This window comes from Rhinopithecus roxellana, chromosome 13, assembly GCF_007565055.1.
Source record: "Rhinopithecus roxellana isolate Shanxi Qingling chromosome 13, ASM756505v1, whole genome shotgun sequence".
Taxonomy (NCBI): Eukaryota; Metazoa; Chordata; class Mammalia; order Primates; family Cercopithecidae; genus Rhinopithecus; species Rhinopithecus roxellana.
The window spans coordinates 20,382,589-20,408,427 of record NC_044561.1 but is presented as its reverse complement, the minus strand read 5'-3'; the positions used below and the strand labels follow the sequence as shown (position 1 = coordinate 20,408,427).

The window sequence follows — 25,839 nt, the reverse complement described above, 5'->3', positions numbered from 1 at the left end:
GTCCTTCTTATTTCTATGATATACTTCTCATTCTTTGTCCATCTGTTCTCATTCTTTTTCCATCCACTTCCCTCTTTTGCTTTTGTTCCTTCTTCCACCTCTAATTGTGGGCATCCCCAAACATCCCCCAAGATCTTTGACCATATGCTCTTCCAGCTCTATATGCTTTCCTTTGGAAGGTTCATCCATTGTCAGGGTTTCAAGCATCACATGTATGCTGTCGACTTCCATATGTGTTATCTAGATCCCTGATCATCCCTAAGAGCTCCAGTTCTATATATTTAACCTTCTATTGGGCATTTGTACTTTGAGTTAACACTGTCATGTCAAATCCAGTATGCTCGTCTTTTTATTCACTACTGCCTTCCCCTTTCCACACATAGAACAAGTTTCTCTACCCAGTTTCCTTCCCTCTCAGCATCACCTTTACCTCAGTGTCTTAAGTTCAGAATCTTGAAATCATTCTCCTGCATTATCCTCATTTAGTCAAGTATCAGAATTCCCCTAAGCCTTCCCTTTCCAACCTGTTCTTACTGCTAAAACTCAAGTCCAGACCTTCATCCTCTCCTATTTGAATTACTACCACAGCCTCCAGGCTCCCCCACAGCCTCCTGCTCTAGCCTAGATACCACTGCCATCTAATCTTTTTTAAATATAACTTTCATCATATCACTTCCCTAATCAAAAATATCTCATGAGTCCTATTTCCGACATCAAGTCTAAACACCTTTTCCTGGCTTTCAGGCTGCTTGTAGCCTGGCTCCACCTTATCTGTCTTATTACTCAACATGTTCCCCTTCTTTAAGTTAGGTCAGTTTTCTCATTGTCACAAGAACTGGCCAAGTTCATTTCTTCCTCCATATCTTTTTTTTTTTTTTTTTTTTTTTTTTTTTTTTTTTTTTTTTTTTTTTTTTTTTTTTTGAGACGGAGTCTTGCTCTGTCGCCCAGGCTGGAGTGCAGTGGCCGGATCTCAGCTCACTGCAAGCTCCGCCTCCCGGGTTCACGCTATTCTCCTGCCTCAGCCTCCGGAGTAGCTGGGACTACAGGCGCCCGCCACCTCGCCCGGCTAGTTTTTTTTTTTGTATTTTTTAGTAGAGACGGGGTTTCACCGTGTTAGCCAGGATGGTCTCGATCTCCTGACCTCGTGATCCGCCCGTCTCAGCCTCCCAAAGTGCTGGGATTACAGGCTTGAGCCACCGCGCCCGGCCCCTCCATATCTTAACAAGTGTATTTTCTCTTGTCCAGAATGCCTTTCTTTCCATTGGCCCAACTCATATGCATTTTGCAAGAGAATTGTCTATGCTTCCTGTGTCCAATTCCCTGCTTTCTGTTCTCTTTAACCCATTTTAATCAAGCTTTTATCACCACCACTTTACTATTCAAGCCATAATTCTTATTACTTTCCTATCATTAGTCACTTCCTCAGTCTCTCCCATCTCAGTAAATGATACTATCATTTACTTAGTTGCTCCAAACCTAAAAACCATCCTTAGTTCTTTTCCCTCATAACCTATATCCAGTCCAACAGTGAGTCTAGTGAGTTTTCCATTCAAAATATATTTCAAATCTGGCCACTTCTCACTATCTCACTGTCACCACTCTGGCCCAAGCAAACAGTACCTCTCCAGTGGTCTTCTTGCTTTCATTTTTGAGCTTGCACAGTTTATTTCACACAACGTATCTTTAAAGATGTCAATCTATTCATGTCACTTCACTGTTTATGGCTTTTAAGGCCATACCTGATCTGCTCTAGCCCAAGGCTCTGACCTTACCTTCTTTCAATTTCCCCTTACTTCCTCTTCTCTATTTTCTCTGGCCTTCTTTCTGTTTCTACAATAAATTAAGCTTTTTGACACCTCACTTACACATGGACACATTTCAGAATAGTCACTAGATAGGTTAGAAAAGAATAAGTGTTTTCAGTTTCCACAATATTTGTCAATAAAATATGTATTATATTGACAGGAAAAACTTTTTTCTAAAATCTACATTTTTGTGTAAGTTTATTTTTATTTTGAAATAATCTCAAGCTTACAGAAAAGCTGCAAGTACACACAAATCATGTTTTATTTTCTGAGCCATTTGCTCAGAAATCAGGAAGTAAAGATTACTCAGCACCAATTCTGTGATATTCCTTCTTTCTTTTTTTCTTTTTTTTTTTTTTTTTTTTTTATGAGCAAGATCTCACTCTGTCATCCAGGCTGGAGTATAGTTGTGTGAACATAGCTCTCACTGCAACCTTAAAACTCTTGGGTTCAAGTGATCCTCTTGCCTCAGCCTCCGTATACTGTACTATGCAATTCCTGTAGGCAAGGACCCCGTATACTGGGGTCACCCCGTATACTGTACTATGCAATTCCTGTAGGCAAGGACATTCTCCTATATATTCACAATATAACCATCAAAACTGAGAAATCAGCTTTGATTCATTACTGTCATCTAACCTCAGGTTCCTTTCAAGTTTTTCTAATTGTCCCAGTAATAGCCATTATGGCAAAAGGATCCAGGTTAGAATCATGTGTTACATTTAGTGAAATTTCTTATCTTCCCTTAGCTTGGAACAGGTCCTCAGTCCTTCCTTGACTTTCATGACTTTGGCATGTTTTAATAGAACAGGCCACTTATTTTTTAGAATGTCCTTCAATTTGCATTTGTCTGATGTTTCCTCAAGATTAGATTCAAGGTATGCATCTTTTTAAAGAATAACATAGGGCTGGGCGCTTGTCATCTCAGCACTTTGGGATATTGAGGCAGGAGGATCATCTGAGGCCAGGAGTTCAAGACCAGCCTGGGTCACACAGCAAGACCTGCATCTCTTAAAACTTTTTTAAAAAGTTAGCTGGGTGTGGTGGCACGCGCCTGTAGTCCTAGTTACTTGGGAGGCTGAGGCAAGAGGATCACTTGAACCCAAGAGTTTTAAGGTTGCAGTGAGAGCTATGTTCACACAACTATACTCCAGCCTGGATGACAGAGTGAGATCTTGCTCATAAAAAAAAAAAGAAAAGAAAAAAAGAAGGAATATCACAGAATTGGTGCTGAGTAATCTTTACTTCCTTCAACTAACACATGATTTTGATTTGTCCCATTGTCAATTATGTTTTATTTGGTCACTTGATTAAGGTGGTGTCTGTCAGCCTTCTCCGCTGTAAAGTCATTTTCCCCATTGTAATTAATAAGTAGTTTATAGAAAAGTAGTTAGAAATTATGTAAGTTATCCTGCTTCTCATCAAACTTCCCATTTATTCACTTATTTATATCAGTATGGACTCATGGGTCTTTATTTTATCTGTTACTATCATTATTTATTTTGATGCTCATATTCTCTAAGATTTTGCCAGTGGGAGCTTCTTCAAGTTGGCTCCTGTGTTCTTTGACATGCCCCTCTAATTAAGTACTTCCTTACATCCTGTCACAAGCTGTTCCAGACACGTCTTGTGTTTTACCTGTTCCAGTCCTGGAATCAGCCATTTCTTCAAGGATCCCTGGTTTTTCAGTGGTTCCTTCTAATAGCCACAATGTGGTTTCTGTCAGTGGACAGAACTAGAGAATATATGTATGTACACACACACACATCTATATTTACATATCTACATGAAAACCCATAATTTCACACCTATACCATCAATGCCAGTCCAATACTGTAGAGTTCATTCTAGCTTTATCACTTTCTATATTTGTAATTTTTCTCCATCAGAGAGAGAACTGGCTGCTGTTATCATTAGCTTATTTATTTGATCAGTTCCCTCAAATGTAACCAAACTTCCATCTTTGCCACCTTACATATAGACATCCATATTACACCTCTAGGACTGTTGACTCTACTCCCCAGACTGCCTCCTACCCGGCTCGAGCTTTGACACTCTGCCTTGGGCCTTTTCCCCATGTAGATGGCCCTCCTTACCTTGCTCAGGCTCTAACTCTGGCACTCCCACTGTGGGTCACCCACACTTGTGATGCCCTCCTTACTCCATTCAGCACTGACTCCCCAAGTCATGCTCGCCCTCCACATGGTTGCCCTCCTCACCCTGCACAGGCTCTGATATGGATGCTTTGCTTGCTCTGCCCCACCTGACGTTGGCTTTAGGATTGAGCTGTTTCTCAAGGATTGGGAAAAGGAATAAGTAAGACCATATTTTATTTAGAAAATGCTTCCTACTTAGTGTAGCTTTCACTATGAGTTGAGAAGGCTATAACATTTCTGTTCCCTTTGACCTAAAAAAGTGTATATTATTAGTATCCATCTGCCTTAAATACTATAGCAATCAGTGGACCAGGAGCCAAATCATTTTTGAAAGAACACCTACCCTAAATGAATGTAGAAACAAAACAACCAGATAAAAAAGAAAGATTCCTTCACATTTTTTCATCTTTTGTTCAAATGCTTTGGTATTATGGACACAGTCTCAGAATCACTATTGAGTGCTAATGGTTAATAAGTTCATGAACCTTACATTTCGAACAGGGTAGTTTCTGATGCCAGAGGTCCTTGGATCAAAATTAATTATATCTTTTAAAACTGAGAAATGCAAATATTTAGTCACAATAACATTACTGTCATTCAGTCATACTACAAGATTTTGCAAGGCAGTGTCTACATTGAATTGATTGTCCCTTGAAACTTTAGAACTAAAACCTCTGCAAGATTGTCCTTGATAATCTTTTCATGGCAATAAAAGCCCTGACGAAGAGTCAGGGCGTTGTCATCAGACAGACTAAACGCCTGCAGACTACAACTTTCCCAGGACAAAAATATTCAAGTTTGCCTCCAAACCTCTTCAAGATATAAACTAACCATTCCAAGAAGTAGTTTTTTCATTCCTACTGTTACTCTAAATTGTCTGAGAGGCAAATATAGCTTTTTTTCTAAATTAAGATATGTTATTATTGGACTTTTGTTTAATTCTAAGCCAAAATATACCCAAACTCCCACTACATTCCTTGGAAGCCCTAGATGCTGTTGAAGTGCTCTCTTGGCCACATCTCACTCCTTTAGGAGTCAGCACTCTCCATCTGTATCCTCTTGGGGACCACGAAAGGGAAAACAGCCTCTGTGACTTCTCCAACCAGGTGGGTCAGATTAGCTTTACAGTCCACTTACAGGGAGGCTAACAAAGCTCCTCTGTGGGTGTTTGAGCACATTTTACAAAACTGCTGATGACCTCATGAGCCGAAGAAACCAGGTCTCACATTGTGGACTAAGCCTAAATATTAATACTACTTTATATTTATGTAGTGTCTTTTTTCCAAGGAACTCCAGCCTCTTTACAGACATTATGTCACTAATCCTCAAAGCATCCCTGTTTGGTACATGGCAAATATTATCCCCCTCCTTTTTTTTTTCTTTTTTTTTTAAAGTGATGGAAACTTGCAAGTTGGTGATGGAACCCAGCCCCTTGGTTCTTAGTCTATGCACTATACCATAAAAAAAGTCAGACGAATACTTTTTCAAGCTATTCATTGCTTCTTGGGTGGGATTTAAGAGGATGTCTTGGCTTGTATGCATTTCAGTTTTCAGTGTCTCTAGCTTCTATGATCCTCTTTTTCTTCTTCATTGGAAGTCAAGCATGTTCAGGCATATTTATTTTCCACTGTTGCATTTATGGGAACACTAGAAGTTTGTAGCTGAAATTTGAAGTAAAAGACTTCGGTATTGAATATGTAATTTCACTTATCACTCAGAGATCCCTTATACTTCTCATAACCTAAAAGAAATTAGATTTTTAAAAAAAAATTCACCATGCCAGCTTAGAGCACATTTCATTTATAGCAATCACATTTTCACCAAAACTGAGTAATGTTCAACTAAATACAACCAATTTGTATTGAATTATTAACATGTACCAGATATTGTACCAAACATTTTCAAACACATGATCATATTTTACATATATTAATACATATGTAATATTCTATGTGAACCTGTTAGATTTAATTCTTAAGTGTATAAACACTCTCCTAGAGTAGGGCAAAGGAAAAAAAAAGAGGTGTTAATAGAAATATGGCCTCAGTTGCTATATCCAAAAAAAATAAAAATAAAAATAAAAGAGCTCCCTCAATTCTCTCAGTGGAAATCCCCAGTGTAAATATTTCCACAAAAGAGGAAAATGTGGGTAACTTCTAAAAATCACGAAGAGTTAGCTTCATATCCACAAAGTTAAAAAAAAAAAAAACTTAAAAGTTTGGTTCTACATAATCAACAACTATACAAAGCATAAAGAAGAGAATAAAACACAGCCATATCTAAGGATGACAAATATTTCTTGATTTCACTCGGTTAGATCCTTCCTAATCAGGATTATTAAAACCAGGAATTATGAACTATAGTGGTATAGCTCGCTCGCTTGCTCGCTCTTTCTCTTTCTTTCTTTTACTTTCTTTCTCTTTCTTTCTTTTTCTTTCTTTCTTAATTTCCTCTCCTTTTCCTTTTACTTCCTTCCTTCCTCCCTCCCCTCCCCTCCCCTCCTGCCCTTCCTCCCTCTCTCCTTCCCTCTCTTCCTTCCCTCCCTCCCTTCCTCCCTTCTTTCCCTCCCTCCCTGCCTCCCTCCCTCCCTTCCTGCCTGTCTCTCTCTCTCTCTCTCTCCCTCCCCTTCTCTCTTTCTCTTTCTTTCTTTCTTTCCAGGGGCTTGCTCTGTCACGCAAGCTAGAATGCCATCCACAGGTCACTGCGGCTTTGACTCTCTGGGCTCCTGCGATCCTTCTACCCCAGGCTTCCAAGGAGCTGGAACTACAGTGCACGCCACCACTCCTGGCTAATATTTGTATTTTTGGTAGAGATGGGGTTTCACCATGTTGCCCAGGTTGATCTCAAACTCCTGAGCTCAAGCAATCTGCCCAGCTCGGCCCCCAAAAGTGCTGGGATCACAGGCATGAGCCACCGCGTCTGACCCTGTAGTGGTAAAACTTTAGTCACAAAAATCAGTTTCACATCTCATTTAAAAATTCTTTTATATGAACTACTGTCATGTTTTTTAAATTGGTGGACATCTGTAGCTTTGCTGAATTAGATAATGCCAGTGAAATGAGAGACAACGGGGAAAAATTAGAAAAGCTCTTCTAAAATAAGGCAGAGAGTTTCAACTTTTAATCATCGAATTTTGAAAGCCCTCAGAATAAAAACGTACCATATGCCCTGCCATAATACTGTTCCACTCTGCTCTCTGGCCCGGCTAGATTCGAAATAGCCCTACATTTCTAAGTAAATAGTGCTTAATGTGAAACTGAGAAGTCCTACCACATCATGGAAAATCTTTATAGGTTGGAAAATATGTATATTATGTCATACTTTAGGTATATAATCTAGCCATATTCTGTAGCATAGCTTTGCTGCAGTTTATAATTAACAACCTTGAGTTTTTAAGAAAACATCTTTGTATATTCCAAATGTTTGGGTTATCTTTCATAGGAAATATTAGCCAAAAGGAATACCCTGTATTTCAAGTAAAAACTTAGTGATAGGTAAATTTAAAAAGTGTTAGTTGAAAATGGAATGTTTGCCCTGTCAGGGTTGCCATGCATGACTGACTGTGCTGATTGTGCACTGCATAACTCCAGGGATACCTAAAACATAGACAGAAATGTGAATGGCACCCCCTGGGGTTGAGCAACACCTGGCAGCCCTGATTTTAAGTAAATAGTAAAGCTTTTGAAATGCTCTTTTTTTTTTTTTTTTTTTTCCTGATTCACTACTGAAGACCAGTTGTGAGCTGCGGGAGGGCTTTTATTATTTTTCCTACTTTTTTGTGTATATACAAGGTCTTTAGTTTTTTCCTCTCCATGTTGGTTCCAAAAGACTTCCTTACTAACTGAGCTTCAGCACACTGCTCTGGCATTCTCCCAGCTCTAGGTTTTCATGAGTCAGGGAAAATGTGTGCACTCTGAAAAGAAGCTTGTCAGACATGCTCAGCCAGCCCAGGGCTAATTTATGAAGTCCCGCTCTCCATTCTTCGTTTCCATCCACATTCTTACAGCCTACTGCTTGTATCTTTATTTAGCCCTGACTTCATCCTACCTGTGTTGGATATTAGTTAGAGTTTGTTGTTTACATATCTGTGTTCCTTACTACCTTGAACTCTACTGCCCACCCTTGCTGTTCTGCTGCCACTGTGCCCTGCCCTTATCACCACCATAGCACTTAGCATGGTGCCTTGAATCTTCTGTTTGCCTGGCCCTCCTCTTTTACCTTTCCATTCTTTGGTTTTCTTTCATTTTCTTTATTCAGGAGGAAAATATGTATTCTCTACATGGGGAGAATAACTGGAAGAATGGGAAGAAAGCTCACCTCCATAAAAGAGCAAGAGTGGCGCTGCAGATGGGTCTGTTACTTGGTCACAACCCTCCATTTCCTCATTTACTCTTACTGTGGCCAGGCCTGGCCCAGATTTAATAAAACAACTTGAAGAGAGTGATATCATGAATTTTATACCAGTTTTAAGTTTTTAGTGATGCAGTTGATTTTGAAATGACAACAGTACAGATGGTTTTTACAAGGATGTAAAAGAAACTGGTAACAGTGGTTGTCTTTTAGCAGGGGACTTGAATGGTTCTGGGACAGCAGGGAGAGTTTCACTATATACCTTTATATTACCTTTTGAATTGCATATTATGTAAATGTATTAGCTGTTGAAACAGATACATAAAACAAAAATGGAAGCAATTAAATAACTATACTTGAACTAAATTGATGCTGTAGAAAATTCTGTTAATCACAGCAAAGTGTTTGAATATATTTTTTCAAAGCTAGATCGGGAAGAGGAGAGGTATGATTATTCTCATTTTGTGTTAGAAATTTTGAAAATGTTTCATCATTTCCTGGATAAATAATATGAAAATTAAGTTTAGGTGTGTGCCCCTCATGTAAAACTTATCCTTTCTCTAAACACTCAACTACTGCTCTTTAGGGGTTTTCTATTTCTCTTCAATTGAATTTAGGGTCAATTTAAAGGGAAAATGTGACTTCTTAGTGACTGTATCTTGCAACTCTGCCTCTGCCTTGTATGGAGGAACTTTACTGGGGATGCCAGAGTTCCTAAGTGTTGTCTACTTTGGTCGCTCCTTCCTGCCAGCAAGAGTAAGCAATTATGACCTGAGGTTTTGATATTGCACCAATAGAGATCTTCCCTCTTAGACAATTTTCATATCAAAGTGGTCTTTTTCTGATATTTTATGGGACCTATCTCTATAGTCATTTCTGTACTTACAGTTATGCTATGTTCCTCTCAACACCTGCTAAAGCACTTATAGAGGCTCATGTTCAAGCGAATGACCTACATAGCAAGTCTGTGAGAAGCGGGGTATTGCATTTCCAATTCTGTATCTATTATCTATTCATCTCTTTTTTGAAGAATCAGCAAACGTATGTCAAACTTTAGTACATCTAATGACCCCATCATGTCATTGTCTGTAAATTTCCTCTATTCATGCCACAAACCAAGAAACAACTTTTTCATTTTTATAATTACTTCAAGTATGCGCTTGAGCGTGTTCATGTATTTAATGTATCCACCTTTAACTACCACAGAATTCATAGTTATTTACTCAGGCATTTGAAAGTAAGAAAGTAACTGACATTTTTCTATTGAAAAGCATTTAATAATATTTTAGAATATTTTATAATTTTTAAAAGCCAAATAAACATTATTTTATAAAATGTTCTTTTTTACCTTTGCAAATAAAGCAAGATTGCAAGTAAAAAGATTTTTACGATGACATTTTTTATCACTTTGAAATAAAGGGGATAAAAGAGATTGAAGTAATAAACATGTTGATTGTTATAACCATGTCAAGTAATAGAAAACACAATTTAAACAATTAATAAACACATTGATATGAAACTTCATATTTTTAATTTAAGTTTGATTATATTTAATACAATTTACATGTGAATACATTCTCATAGATAGTTCAAAAACTGCCAATGAGGATATTCCATACCTTTTCCTTTACATTTAAAATTCACACACAGGGTGGGCATGGTGGCTCACATCTGTAGTCCCAGCACTTTGAGAGGTTGGGGTGGGCCAATAACTTGAGTCCAGCAGTTTGAGACCAGCATGGGCAATACGGTGAAAGCCTGTCTCTACCAAAAATACAAAAATTAGCTGGGCATAGTAGTGTGTGCCTGTAGTCCCAGGTACTCGGGAGGCTGAGGTGGGAGGATTATCTGAGACAGGGAGGTCAAGGCGGCAGTAAGCCATGGATGGCACCACTGCAACCCAGCCTAGATGACAGAGCGAGACCCTGTCTCAAAATACACACACACACACACACACACGATATGTTGTTTAATATGGCAGCCACTAGCCACGTGTGGCTATTGAGCACTTGAAATGTGGCTAGTTTAAATTGAGATGTAGGTATAAAATATACGCTGGAGTGTGAGGACGTACTGCAAAAAAAGAACATAAAATATCTCCATCATTTTAATATTCACATATTAAAATGATAGTTTTTAATATATTGGGTTAAATTAAATATTAAATTTTAATTTCATCAGTTTCTTCTTATTTTTTAAAATATGGTTCAAGTTTAAAATTATTTATTTGGTGTGTAGTTGTGTCTTGCATTCTATTTCTATTAGGCAGTACTGTATATAGGTATATACATGCAAACATTTGATTTGTGGACATCTTCTTTTTTTTTTTTTTTTTGATACAGAATCTTGCTCTGTCGCCCAGGCTGGAGTGCAGTGGCGCGCGATCTCAGCTCGCTGCAACCTCTGCCTCCTGGGTTCAAGCGATTCTCCTGCCTCAGACTCTAGAGTAGCTGGGATTACAGGCACCAACCATCATGACTGGCTAATTTTCGTGTTTTTGTAGAGACAGGGTTTCACCATGTTGGCCAGGCTGGTCCTGACCTCAGGTGATCTGCCCGCCTCCGTCTCCCAAAGTATTGGGATTACAGGCGTGAGCCACCACGCCCGGTGATTTGTGGACATCTTAAAATCACATATGCAATAATATTGTCCTTTTTTTAAGCTTACTTTTTTCACTCAACATATGTCTTATAGATTTTTCCCTATCAGTATACTTAAATGAGCCTCATTCTTTTTAACTGTGGCATAGTAATCCTTAGTATTAAAGTGTTCTAGATTTATTTCAAGTTTTTGACATTGATGAACATTTAAGTTTTTACTTTTTCTTAGGAACATTGCTTCAGGAATGTCCTTGAACATGACTCTTTGTGCATATGTGGAAGCGTTTCTCTAGGATAGATACCTAGGGGGCCAGAAGATAATTGAAGTTTTTGATTATCTGAATATAGTCCTGTTCAAAGATTGTATTACCTAAGAAAAGATGCTTAATTTTATGGTTTCATCATTTTTATAAATCATGTGCTGATTTTCTTTTCTTTTTTAGTTTCTTTTTGAGACAAGGTCTCACTCTGTTGCCCAGGCCACAGTGCAGTGGCATGATCTTGGCTCACCTCAACCTCTGCCTCCTGGGTACAAGCAATCTTCTGCCACATCAGCCTCCTGAGTAGCTGGGATTACAGGCATGTGCCACCACGCCCAGCTAATTTTTAAAATTTTTTGTAGAGATGGGGTTTCTCCATGTTTCCCAAGCTGTTCTCAAACCACTGGGCTCAACTAATCTGCCTGCCTCCGCCTCGCAAAGTTCTGGGATTACAGGCATAAACCACCGTGCCCGGCCATGTGCTGACTTTTTTTTGTCTCTTTTTTTCTTTTTCTTTTTGTGTTGATTTTTTATTGTGGTAAAATATACAGAATATATAAGTTGCCATTTTAACAATTTTTAAGGGTACAGTTCAGTGGCATTAAGTGTATTCACATTGTTGTGCAACTGTCACCATTATCCATTTCCAGAAGTTTTTTCATCTTCCCAAACTGAAACTCTATACCCATTAAACAATAACTCCTCATCTCCCTCTCCCCATAGCACCTGGCAATCATCATTCTATTTTCTGTCTCTATGAATTTGACTACTCTATATACCTTATACAAGTGCAATATATAATATTTGCTCTTTTATGACTGGCTTATTTCACTTAGCATAATGTCCTCAAGGTTTATCCATGTTTGAGCATGTATCAGAATATCCTTCCTTTTAAAGCTGAATAATCTTCCATTGTATGTATATACCATATTTTGTTTATCCATTCATCTATTGATGGACAGGTGGGTTGTTTCTACCTTTTGGCTATTGTGAATAACGCTGCTATGAACATGGGTGTACAAATACTTGTTCAGGTTCCTGCTTTCAGTCTTTTTGGGTATGTACCCAGCAGTGGAATTGCTGGATAGTATGGTAATTCTGTTTTTAATTTTTTGAAGAATTGCCCTACTATTTTCCATAGCAGCTGCACCATTTAACATTTCTACCAGCAATGCACAAGTGTTCCAGTTTCTCCACATCATCCCCAACTTGTTATTTTCTGGGTTTTTTTTTTAAATAATAACTATTATAATGAGTACGAAGTGGTATATCTTTGTGGCTTTAATTTGCATCTCTGATGATATAGTGATATTGAGCATCTTTTCATGTGCTTATTGGCTAATTGCATATCTTATTTAGAGAAATGTCTCTTCAAGTCTTTTGCCCATCTTAAACTCAGGATTTTGCTTGTTTTTTTGTTTGTTTGTATTTTAAGAGACAGGGTCTCACTATGTTGCCCAGGCTGGTCTCAAACTCCTGGGCTCAGGCGATCCTCCTGCCTCAGCCTCCTGAATAGCTGCAATTACAAGTGTGAGCCACCATACCCACTAAAATCATACCCACTAAAATCACCCACCACACCCACTAAAATTGTTTTGTTGTTGTTGAGTTGTAGGAATGCTTTATATATTTTGGACATTAATCCGTTATCAGATATATGATTTGCAAACATTTTCTCTCATTCCATGGGTTGCCTTCTTGATAATAGCATTCTTTGATGCACAAAAGTTTTAAATTTTGAAGTCCAATTTACCTGTTTTTTCTTTTGCCTTTGTTTTTTGTGTCATATCTAAGAAATCCTTGTTAACTCCAATGTTACAAAGATTTTCCCTATGTTTTCTTCTAAGGGTTTTATAGTTTTGGCTCTTACGTTTAGGTCTTTGATCCTTTCTGAGTTAACTTTTGTGAATGATCTAAGATAAAGGTCCAACTTCATTCTTTTGCATATGGATATTCCATTTTCTTAACAGCGTTTGTTGAAAAGACTATCTTTCCTCATTGAATGTTCTTGGCACATTTGTTGAAAATCATTTGACCATATACATGAAGGTTTATTTCTGGGCTCTTTACTCTACTTCATTGGTCTATATGCCTGTCTTTATGCCAGTACCACACTGTTTTGATTACTGTAGGTTTGTAGTAAGCTTTGAAATCAGGAACTGTGAGACCTCCAACTTTGTTTTTCTTATTCAAGATTGTTTTGGCCATTTGGAGATCCTTGAGATCCCATATAAATTTTAGAATGGGTTTTTCTGGCCGGGCGCGGTGGCTCAAGCCTGTAATCCCAGCACTTTGGGAGGCCGAGACGGGCGGATCACGAGGTCAGGAGATCGAGACCATCCTGGCTAACACGGTGAAACCCCGTCTCTACTAAAAATACAAAAAAAAAAAACTAGCCGGGCGAAGTGGCGGGCGCCTGTAGTCCCAGCTACTCGGGAGGCTGAGGCAGGAGAATGGCGTAAACTCGGGAGGCGGAGCTTGCAGTGAGCTGAGATCTGGCCACTGCACTCCAGTCCGGGCGACAGAGCGAGACTCCGCCTCAAAAAAAAAAAAAAAAAAAAAAAAAAAAAAAAAAAAAAAGAATGGGTTTTTCTATCTCTGCAAAAAATGTTATTGGGATTTTGACAAAGATTGTGTTGAGTCTGTAGATTGCTTTGGGTAGTATTGACATCTTAACCATATTGTCTTTCAGTCTATGAATGCAGATGTCTTTCCATGGTCTCATCATTTTATATATTTTTTTTTTACTTTTTAAAAATTATTATTATACTTTAAGTTCTAGGGTACATGTGCACAACGTGTAGCTTTGTTACATATGTATACCTGTGCCATGTTGGTGTGCTGCACCCATTAACTCGTCATTTACATTAGGTATATCTCCTAATGCTATCCCCCCCCCATTTTATACATTTTATATGTTGCTTAAGAGGGTCTTCCCAATGCTAAAGTTATACATAATGTTTTCTATATTTTGTTTTACTAGATTTGTAGTTTGGGTTTATACATTTGTTTCCTTAAGTTAGCTGGGATATTTTCCCCAGTATGATAACTTTTTCCCATTTTATTCATACCACCTGAATAGTCTGCCCTTTCCCTGCTAATTGAAATGCCACCTTTTTCACAAACCAAAGCATAGGCTTGTGTTTAGATTTTCTCTTCTATTTCACTGATCCATATATCTACTCTTGTGATATAATTTTTAATTACCTTGATTTTATAGTAGCTTTTAATATCTGGAAGGGTAACTGTTTCCCCTCATTATTCTTCTTTTTCTTTATTCCCTTTATATTTATTATTATTCTTTTTCTTTATTCTTCGTTATCCTTCTTTTTCTTTATTCTCTTTATTATTATTATTCCCCTCATTATTCTTCTTTTTCATTATTCTTTCTTTTTAAGGTTTTCCCACATATTTTCTCTTTCAGATGACTATTAGAATCAGCCTAACAAGTTCCAACAGACATATTATTGGAATTTTTATTGAGATTACTTTTATTTGATGAATTAATCTTGGGAAACAACATTTTTATAGTAATATGCCTTCGTGTTTTGAAGAAACATTATTTCTAGTATCTATATTCCTATTATCACCATAATCCCTAAGAAAATTTCTATTTACTTGTATAATATTCTAGATTGTCATGTAGAATAGCTCTGTCCAATAGAATTTTCCGTAATAAGAAAAATGTTCTGTATCTGTGATGTCAAATAGGTAGCCACTCACCACATGTGGCTATTGAGCACCAGAAATGTGGCTAATGCAACTGAGGAAGTAAATTTTAAGTTTTATTTCATTTTGATTAATTTAAATATAAATGGCCACATGTAGCTAATAGCTATCATATTAGACAGTACGGCTTTTGAATGTATGAATAACTGTGTAACTGAACACTTTTGTAAGTAGTAGAGGTAGTGTAGCAAAGAATTATTGATACCTACTGTGTGAAAGACGTTGTGTAAAGCATTGCAGAGAGGCAAAAGGCCATAAAATCAATACACATGAATTCCTAAATAAAAATCCAATCCCAGGTATAAGGCAATTTGTTTACAAATATTTATGTTGTCAGAAACATTCAGTTACAAAAATGTAGTGTGGATATTCATTAGAAAGAAAGTTCATGTCAGATTAAAGGAGCAAGAGAGGGTTTGTGGATGAAGTACTGTTAGACATTGGCCTTGAAGGAATTATTCAAAATTTAAAAGAAAGAAAGTAATGGAAGATTTCTGTTTTCTTAAATCTAGAGGAAATAGAGAAGAGGGAAAAGAATGTGGTATGTTTGGAGGATTAGTTCCCTTGGTTGCTGTAATAAATTACAAGTCTGGTGGTTTAAAACAACAAAAATGTATTCTCTCACAATTCTAGAGGCCAGAAGTCCAAAAGCAGTGTCAGTGGCCTGAAATCAAGATGTCAGCAGAGCCATACTCCCTCTGGTGCTCTAAGAGAAGTTCTATTCTTTGCCTCATCCAGCTTCTAGTAGCTGCTGGCATTCCTGGTCACAATAGTCTCTGACCCTATTGTCACATTGTCTTCTCTTCTGCCTGTGTTCACATCTTCCACTGCCTCTGTCTTACAAGGATACATATGATTACATTTAGGGTCCACCTGGGTAATTAAGAAGCACTGTCCATTTCAAGATCCTTTATTACATCTGTAGAGATGCCCCCCTTTTATATTTTTGCCATGTAAGGTCACATTCACAGGCTCCAGAATTTAGGACATGGACATCTTTTAGGGCCTGTTTTTCAGCGTACCACAATCCAATTTGCCTGGAGCTGGGGATTCCTGTGGCAGTAGGAATTATGATAACTGTCAGTCACTGAATGACTTGCACATGTGAGAGGTTATACCGAGTGCTCTATCTGTGCTATTCCATTTACTCATTACAAGAACACTGTGTAGGCATTAGGAAACACGGGATGAATCTAAGGTGACTGTTTTCCACCTTTGATGACTGGGAAATGATGATTTACAGAAATTGTAGAGTCATGAGGAAAAATTGGTTACAAAGGAAAAACAATAAATTTGACTTTGGTTTTGTTTAGTTTGAAGTCCCAATAGGCTGTGCCCAAGGAAAGATCAACCCCAAATAGAAGCTTAAGGATACTACAAAGAATTCTTATAGACTATTCTATAATTTCTTACCTTGTTTTCCCCTTTGGGTTGAAGAAACAAATTTTAAGGAGCACTAAACTTGAAATCAGGAGACCTGGTTCAAAACTTGCACTTACTAAATGTGTGAACTGGATAAGTCATTTCACTTCTCTGAGCTTCAGTTTCTACATCTGTACAAGAGGAATAAACACTCCCCCTCCCATCACACACAGTTATTGTGAGGAATAAATGACATAACATATGGGATTTTTTAGTATATAGTCTGTTGTAAGCATTCAAATGTTTAATTTGAAGGTAATATGTCTTAAAGCTATCGGGATCCTAAGTGAAAGTCTACATTATTTTTACAAATCTATGATCAACTGCTTTTCCCATTGTCCAAATGACCATTTTATACTTTTACCACTTAAGTGTTTTAAGTGCCACCCAACACCAGTTTACTCCCTTTCTAGGCAGATGACCTAAACTCTACTTCATAGAAATAATTAAGGTCATCAAACATAAATCATTCAACTTTTTGCTCTCATATTTAAATGTTTACCTATATCAGTATCTACTTTACCTCATTCCTTTGGACCTCAGAAGAAGTAATATTCTTTCTTTTGTCCCAAGTGAATACTTCTTTTGATATATGCCCTTGATGCAATTTCCTTCATCCTTAGCTCCAGGTCACATAGTCAATGCCTGGTGGACATCTTCATTTGGATATCTCATTCCAACTCAGAATCTTGAAAACAGAGTCAGTTGTTTCTTCATCCATCCTTCATACCATGTTCCTACCTCGTACTCCCTCAACTTCTATTTCCCATCTTGGTCACTGGCATTACCAGAAACTTGGGTAATTTTTGTCATATTTTACTCCTTTCTTTCCTTTACTATACCTGTGCTTATTCCAATTAATGATCAAGTCATGGTAGGGCTCAGGTTCAGGCACTCATTCTGTCTCTGCTGAGCCCTTTATCCTTTTAATATTCTCCCTCTAACTTTACTGTGGCTTTTGGTCTTGCTCAGATCATTCCTTTTCTGAAGTAGCCTCATTGCTTCTCATCTTACTCCTCTTCAAACCACCCTTCACACTGCTGCCATAGGGATCTTTCTAAAACAGACCTACTCTTGGAACTCTTTGGGGTATTCCATTACAAACTCCCGTTACAAAGTCCAAACTTTAAACAATGACATTGTCTGACCTAGCCCACCACTCCCACACCCTTCCTGTTAGCCCCATGAACTATACCCAATTCCCCAGAGGTATCCTGCTTTATATCCCTGTACCTGTGCTCCTTCTGTCTAAAATATGTTATTTGCAACCCCATTTCCTAATGCTGTTTGCCTGGTGAATGTCTGCTCATCTTGCATTACTTAGTTCAAGCTTCATATCCCCTTTGAAGCCTTGCCAGGCCTCCTCAGAAAGAACTGATAAGATCTTTTTGGAACCCCTGCTGTACCCTATACATGACTCTGTCATTTCCTCTGTAACCTGTTTGTTTCCCCGTACCAGGCCTTCTTTGAGGACATGAAGTGTCTTGATCAGCTTTGTATCTTTAGTGTTTAACACAATGTCTGGCACAGAGAAGGTGCTCAAAAAACATTTGTCAAATAAATGAATTAATTATAAAACTTTTAAAGTCATATGATACCTTAGAGAAGGGGGTAAGGGAGAACTTATATAATAACTTTTGGAGATAAATGGAAATATCTGATTATGAGCCTAAGAAGAATACACATTTACCTCCTAAATAGAGATAGTCATGGTCCAGAACTCTGGTCACAAACTGCAGAAGATAAGAAATTAATTGAATGGGCAAACCCCTCACAAGTCCCAGTAAAACATGAGACATTTCCCAGTGTGCTCTTGATGTGATTTCCTCCATCCTTAGATCCAGCTCACATAGTCAATGCCTGGTGAACATCTTCATTTGGATATCTCACATCCAATTCAGAATCTTATAAACAGAGTCAATTATTTCTCTATCTGTCTTCCCCACCATGTTCCCACCTCCCACTCCATCAACTTCTTCTATTTGTAACCTTGGTCAATGGCATTACCACAAACTTGGATAATTCTTGTCATATTTTACTCCTTTCTTTCCTTTACTGTACCAACATATCAAGAAAGCTTACAGCTCTACTGGTGTTGAAGGTAAGTATTCTCTCAAAGCATTTGCTTTCTTACTGCTTATTCATCACAATGTTAGCATAAACTGCATTTATATTAACGGCATTTATTTTATAATTACTGTTGATCTCCCTTTCATCGTGCCAAAAATATAAATGTTAAGTGAATCAAAACATCAGTGGTATAACTGACTTTTAGGGACATAGATCCTTTGAACCATAGAAGTCTTTGATCTGGAAACTGCCAAATCCAAAGATTCTAGACATAAACTTAACTACAGATTTATACTGGTGAGGACTGGTTTTCTCAAGAGAAAACATTTTGCCAGATCTGACTTGAAAAATAATTTTGAAATGAGCAAAATTCACTACACTCACCCCAGGCACAAAACTCACCATATTTCCTGGCTGCCTGGGGCTGCCCTCTCCCTTGGTTCCCCATGCAGGTCTACCTCCTCACACAAAACAAGTACTGTGCCCTGAACTGCCCTTTCTGTGTCACAACATATCTGTCCTTTTTCCAAAGCCTGTGAGGTTCTGCTTTTAGTAGGCTGACACTTGGAGACCACTTGGTAAATTCACTTACACTAATATCATATTGAGTAAAAATTTCAGGGGAATTTGCATTTTTAACAGGAGTATGTTGAATGCATAATACCTAACCCTAAGAGTCAATCTAATAAAGGGACATTTCCCACCATCTCATATATTTTCCATGTCTTTTCATGTTTCATTGTCTTTAAACATATTGAACTTTCTGCCTAGAATAACCTCCCCTTGCTCCCACCACCATTTCCAGTCTGGTGAGCTGCTGCTCTTCCTTCAATACCCAGCTCAATGTCTCTCTTCTAAGGAGCCTTCTCTAAATTCCCAAGCCTGAGTTGGTCACTCCCTCTTGACTTCTATAAAACTTTGTGTACTTGTCTCAATTTCTTTAATCTTTTATTCACTCTTCGCATGACTTCAAGGTGACTTCCACCCTCACCAATCTAATGCACTCAGTAAACCCCATGTGGTGAAATCAAGTGGACATATTTGAGTCCTCATCTTCCTTGCCCTCTCAGCAACACCTGACACTATTGACCACCATCTTTCAATTTTTCCACTCCCTCTCCTTAAAACCCCCTTCCCCTGGCTTTCTCAACATTACGGTCTGCTAATCTTCTTTTATCTCTCTCTTTCTCAGTCTCCTTTGTTGGCTCATCCTCTAGCTAATCTCTAAATGTTGGATTTCCTTAGGCTGTGTCCTGATCTCTTTCCCTTCCCACACTCTGATCTTTCAATAAGCAAACTCTCCCACACCCATGGCATTAATTATCCTCCTTATGCTTATGACTTTCAAATTTACATCTCCAACCCAGACCTCTTTCCTGAACTTCAGACTTTTACATATAGCCACCAATTCAACATGTCCACGTGGAGGTTTCGTAGGCACTCCAAACTCAACAGGTTCAAAACTCCCATTCTTCTCAACCTGAGAGAACAGCACCTCCATCCATGCAGTTAACCAAACTAGAAACAGGGAAGTTATTATTGACCCATCTATCTCTCTCTTACCATGATATCCAATTGGCCATCCTTCTGACTCCACCTCCCAAATATATCTCTCAATTTTAACTTTTCTCTATCTCCACTGCCATGCAAGTTACCATTTGTCTACCACTATAACAGACTCATCATCTGTATCTGCTTGATGTCTCCAATACATTTCTATACTGCAGGCAGAGTGCTCTTTGAAAATTCATTCATCAGAAAGTATTTATTGAGCTTTTACTATGTCAAGGCATTTGCTAGATGTTAGTGATACAAATGTAACCAAGACATGCATGTTCCTAATCTCCTAGAACTCCACATAGTTCTGTGATTGGGAGACCTAACTTATTTGGGATGGAGAGAGTTTCTCTGAGGAAATATTTTTTTTTATCTGAGATCTGAAGAATTAGTAGGAATCAACTAGGCAAAAAGGGAGGGCAGTGGAGGGTAAAGAACATTTTAGGCAGAAGGAACATCATGTGCAAAGGTTTAGAATCAAGAGGAAGCAAGGTATGAGAAGCAAGGTATGAGGCTAGGCAAAGCCAGGGCCTGAGGAGTCATAACTCTAACTGAGAAGTACTCAGGGGGTCTAGTAGCCACTCAAACAGCCTGCCAAAGTAGATTAGTGAGTGGAGGTGTGAACATTTTTCTGAGGAGAGAGTGCATAGCTTTCATCAGGGTCTGTGACACTTGCCCTCCCCTGAAAATGTGAAGAACTAGGTCTAGGGTATGAAAGGCCATTTTTGGACTTTGTCCTAAAAGCAATGGATGCCATTGGAAAGTAACGTGGCCAGATTGTAAAATTCATGGGGCAGGAATTTTTATCTCTTTTGTTCACTGATATGTCCCAAAAACCTAGAAGAGTCTATGCACATAGCTGACACTCAATAAATAACTGCTGAATGAATTGCCAAATGTCTATTTTGGCATTACATTGTATTGCATTATATTGTAATTGTGTACTTAATGTCTCTCCTTTACAAGGCTCAATTCTGGGAAACCATCTATGTCTCCTTGATCTTTGTATTACTAGAGATATGTTTTTAGTGCCCAGCTCATGGCCTGGCTTAAAATCAGTTTCATTTATGTGTTCATTCATTCAGCCAATCATTAAAGAGCTCTACCAGATGCCAGGAACTGAGAATACAAAGATGATGCAAATATTGGGGCTGGGCGCAGTGGCTTATGCCTGTAATCCCAGCACTTTGGGAGGCCAAGGCATGCGGATCACCTGAGGTCAGGAGTTTGAGACTAGCCTGTCCAATATGGTAAAATCCTGTCTCTAATAAAAATACAAAAATAGCTGGGCATGGTGGCAGGTGCCTGTAATCCCAGCTTGGGAGGCTGAGGCATGAAAATTGCTCGAACCTGGGAGATGGAGGTTGCAGTGAGCCGAGATTGCACCACTATACTCTAGCCTGAGTGACGGAGTAAGACTCCATTTCAAAAAGGAAAAAAAAAAAAAATGGCACTAACCTCAAGGAGTTTACACTCTGGATGGGAAGACTAGTAAGTAGGCCTGATAATACTGCATAGTAAATGCTACAAAAGGGGTAATAAAAGAACACAGCCGTGGGGGTGTCAGGGAAGCCCAGCAGGCAGAAGAAACTATGGAGCTGCCCCTGGGCCAAATGAAGAAGAGAGGAGCAAAGCATGGGTGTGGGTATTAAAGGTAAAGTCCAGAGTGGGGCAAGCAGGGCCCATTAGAACTGCAAGTGGTTAAGTGTGGGGGAAGATGGAGCTGCAGAAATAGGCCAAGGCCATAAAGCACCTAGACTTTATTCTGAGGTCCATGGGAAGTTATTAATGGATGATTGATGAAGCAGAAGAGCGATGTGGTCAGATCTGCATATGAGACAACTTGTGCTCCAGATTGGAGAATGGACTGGAGAAGCAGTCATAGTGGGAGTAGGGACCAGTGATTGGGAGAGATGATGTTTGCCTGCACTAAAGAAGTAATGGGAATAGAGGACAGTGGATGGATTTGAGAGCTATTAAGGTGGTAGGATCAAAAGGAATTAGTGATTAATTAGATGCTAGCATGAGAATGATGGAGTACTCATGGATGATTCTCTGATTTTTAACTTGGACACCTTGGGTGAGTGAGAACAAAGATTGGAAACAGGCTTAGAGAAGCAGATGATGAATTCCTATTTGGACAGACTGCACTTGAGTTTTCTTTGGAATACCCACGTAGAGTCTTTTAGTTGGCAGTTGGATACACACATAGATCTGAAGTTCAGAAGGAAGATCTAGGCTGTAAACAAAAATGTGGGGGTCTTTGCTTATGATTGGTAATTGATTCCTAAAAGCGGATGAGATCACTCAGGGAGGGTGTGGAGAATAAGGAGAAAGACAGCCAAAGACAGAACTTTGGGAGAACATTCAAGTAACAAGCGTTTTTAAAGGGAGTGAATAAAGGAATAAGTGATTAAAAAGAGTCATTTAGAAGAAGGGATCCCTTCTAGAACTTCCCAAATACTGCTACTAAATCAGCTGGCTATCCTATTTGTGCTTAAGGCAAAGCCTACTTTTTGGCTTCCCAAATGGAGAATATGTTACTAAACCAAAGATGGAAAGTAGGGCAACATCATATCCAGAAAGCGTATCTTCAGGGCTTTTTTTCAGATACATATGTGGATACTCTACTCCTGAGGCTCTATTGGTAAACAGATCATAGTAGCCTCTTGTTAATCTGCATCAAGAAACACTTAATAATTAAAAGAGAAACACTTATAAGCTGTATGTTTAAAATACAATATGAAATGTATTAGAAGTCATTTGATGATCATCTGATGTTCAGATCATCCAGATAATCTTTCTAGTCTGCCTGATTACTGGCCCTTTGCTTGACTTGTTGGTTTTGGCGTCAAGTACACAAACTCAGCCAGCTGGAATACACCTGAAAAATGTTTCTCAAATGTTCCTTTGTGTGGATAAATTTGTTGGTTTATATAGTTTGTATATATTATTTGTCTATGTTAAGAAGTGTCCCCTGGCTGATAACATACTTGTTTTTCAGCCCACTAATTTTCTATAAACCACTGAGAGTTCCCAGGCCTCACTATTACCTTGAAATATTGAAGATATTTTGACTCACTGCAATAAAATTACAGTTCTGCAACTCATAATTAAACTTTGATTTATTTGAACAATGGAAGAAAAAGAGAACAAAACTATTAAACCATCAGGTCAACTGGTCAGTTGAGAATTTGTCCACTCATCTTCTCTTCTTTCATGTGTACCCAGATTTGATAGAAGTGAGGATAGCTTGGTTTGAATGGAAAGCATGGCCAAGCAACATATCTAGCTAACTTTTCCCGGATACTTTTTCCTACAGTCAAACCATAACAAATTCATCTCCTAGATAACAACTTGGTTTTTGTGCTTTGAGTTTTTATGTTGCTATTTCCTTTCCTTTAGAGCAGGCCATTTCAAATTTTTACATGTAAGTAAACGAGTTATTTGATGGGCTGCTCTATATATTTTCTCAGAGTTTGCATAGCTACTGTCTTAGTATAAGCCAAAAGGAATTTGTGGTTTCTGAGATCAGAAATTCAACTGCTTTATAAAACTAAACAATGAATTAGTGCTTAAGTTAGCCATTTTGATACCCAATCTTTGTTCCTAAATGGCACTTAAATGTTTTATTGGCACTTCCACTATTTTGTTATAATAACATATCAGTAATAATAACATGCCTCTCCTACAAAGGACAAAAGGGGTAATTTTGGAACCTCTACTATATATTCTCACAAGTGAAAAACATAGGACATGGAAAAACCTTTCCTCCCATCTAGTGGCTGGAAAATATATAAATGTCCTCTATGTGTTTCTTGGAATTTCACGCATTAGGGATTGTTTGGCAAATTATAATATATCTAATTGTTCACCCGGTTAGGCAAAAATAAGTTCTAAAATCTTTACCAAAGCCAAACTCAATGGCAAAATACATATCTATAATGTTTCACTGACCAACTTCCCTTTCATCACTAACATACTCCTCAGTAGAAAGGTTATGTTTCTTCTTAATTCATTATTCTGAACATACGATAGAAAAGACAAGGCAGTATGTCTCTGCCACCTGAAATTGGGACTTAAATTACATTTGCCTCTAAAGCAGTAAGTGCCCCAGATCTCTCCTAAACCTTAATTGCTTCTTGTTGGCCCCACACCTTAACAAGCCTTCTCTCAAGACTTGGATGTGTTGAATTCACTAGAGAGAGCCAAGAAACTGTCTCAGAAACTGGCTGCCTCCAAGGGACCTCAGCTCCTGAAACTTGGAATACCAGACTCTGATACTGGCAGCAGGGCCTCTGTGCAGGGCCAAACCAGCCCACAGGAAAGCAGGTTTGGATCCGTTATGCAGCTTGAGAGATTAATGCTTGGTCTACCTGTCTTATATATGTCTTGTGCAGATGTCAAAATCTCTGCTGAATTGTGCCTCTCTCTGGTGATTCTCACAGATTCAAAGAATGAATTTTGTGTGCAGTCAGCAAAGTTCTGAGTACTCCAGGAAGAAGAGGAAGGTCAGTGAACCAGTGAAGGTCTTCATCCCTAACAGAAAATGAAAGCTAAATACTCTTTCTACATTTATTTTAAATTAAGTTTATTTTGTAAAAACATGCATAAACTGTCTTAGCAAGAAAGTAAATTCCTGTTACCAAAACCTTTTTCTAAATTGTTTGCTCAATTTTTTTGTTGGTTAGTAAGTGCTAAATTACTGGCAAGGTAGGACATGAGTCCACTTTGCCACAAGGAAAGAGGGTCAGTAGGGCTGCCTCTGGATAGCATTACTTCAAAGCTGGGTTAGAGATGAGGCACCTTTTATGTTATATTTGTAAAAGAACCACAGCAGTTATTTTGGAAAGAAGCTGTTGTTCTCAAAGGAAAGAAGGACTTTTTTTTTTTTTTTTTTTTTTGCATAATTAAACTCTTCAGGTATTTAGGCTACTGTGAAATGTTTTGACTTGTTGTAACCTGTATACTGGAATCCCTTTCTAGCTGTACTAAAAATTCCCACAGAGTTGCATAGGATGCATGTGGAGGTGCTTATCCAGGTGTGATTTATGTGTTAACCTCAGTCACAAGGTTGATCAGCTAATTGTGGGACCAAAATGTGCCCTCCCTCAACTATGGCCCCAGGCCCTGTTCTGTTAGCCATTCCAAAACAGGGAACATGCTGCAATTAGGGAGCCTGGCTCTCTTCTTAAGACCTATATTGAATATTTCCCAACAAGCACTTCAGTTTATCAGTCTGCAACCTGCAAATGATGCTATTAGTTCCCTCCTTGTCCTAGAAGAATTTGGATAGATTTAATTGATGATTAGTATGAGCTGAACAATAAATGACTTAAAGTGTTATTTCTACTATTTATATAACATGAGATTTAGTAACTTATAAAATGAGGTTTAGTAATTTAATTTAAATGGATAGGACCAATAAGTTAAATGTTCAGTGTGTGACTTATGGTTAAATAAAATGAAAATACAAGACTTTTTTTTTTTTTTTGCTCATCTTTTTTCACACAGAAAGGAAAAGTTTCTTTGCTACCATCAGTATTTCTCCAAATGTAAAGTGTAGTGAGAACATCAATAACTGGAGTGCTTGTTAAAATACGGATTACTAGGCCTGCCTCATTTCTACTAAATCAAACTCTCAGGTTCAGGCACTGTGGAAAACTCTCCAGATTCTAACACACACACACACAGACACACACACAGACACACACAAAAAATGAAGAACCAGTGACCTCTGACCCAGACTAAGGTGAATCTCTGTAGGAAAATCCCAGGGAGCCTGCCTGTTCAGCACTGCCCCTTTCCAGACGCCAGACTCTCAGCCATTCCTGACTATCTAGGGCAGCCTACCAAACTAGGGTCTTAAATTGGACTGTAGCACTGGGGC

General features: G+C 38.3%; 1 protein-coding gene across 4 annotated transcripts in view; it reads left to right on the top strand.

Moving 5' to 3' along the window:
* Positions 1–25,427, top strand: part of HORMAD2 (HORMA domain containing 2) — a 101,613-nt gene extending 76,186 nt beyond the window's left edge. For 2 of the 4 annotated variants that reach the window (XM_030914142.1, XM_030914141.1), the window contains one exon: positions 24,398–25,427. In XM_030914142.1, coding sequence (XP_030770002.1) covers positions 24,398–24,502 — 105 coding nt within the window. In that variant the 3' untranslated portion in view covers positions 24,503–25,427. The remainder of the gene's footprint in view (positions 1–24,397) is intronic. The other 2 variants (XM_010359534.2, XM_010359541.2) reach the window with 2 other exon arrangements.
* Positions 25,428–25,839: the final 412 nt, after the last annotated feature.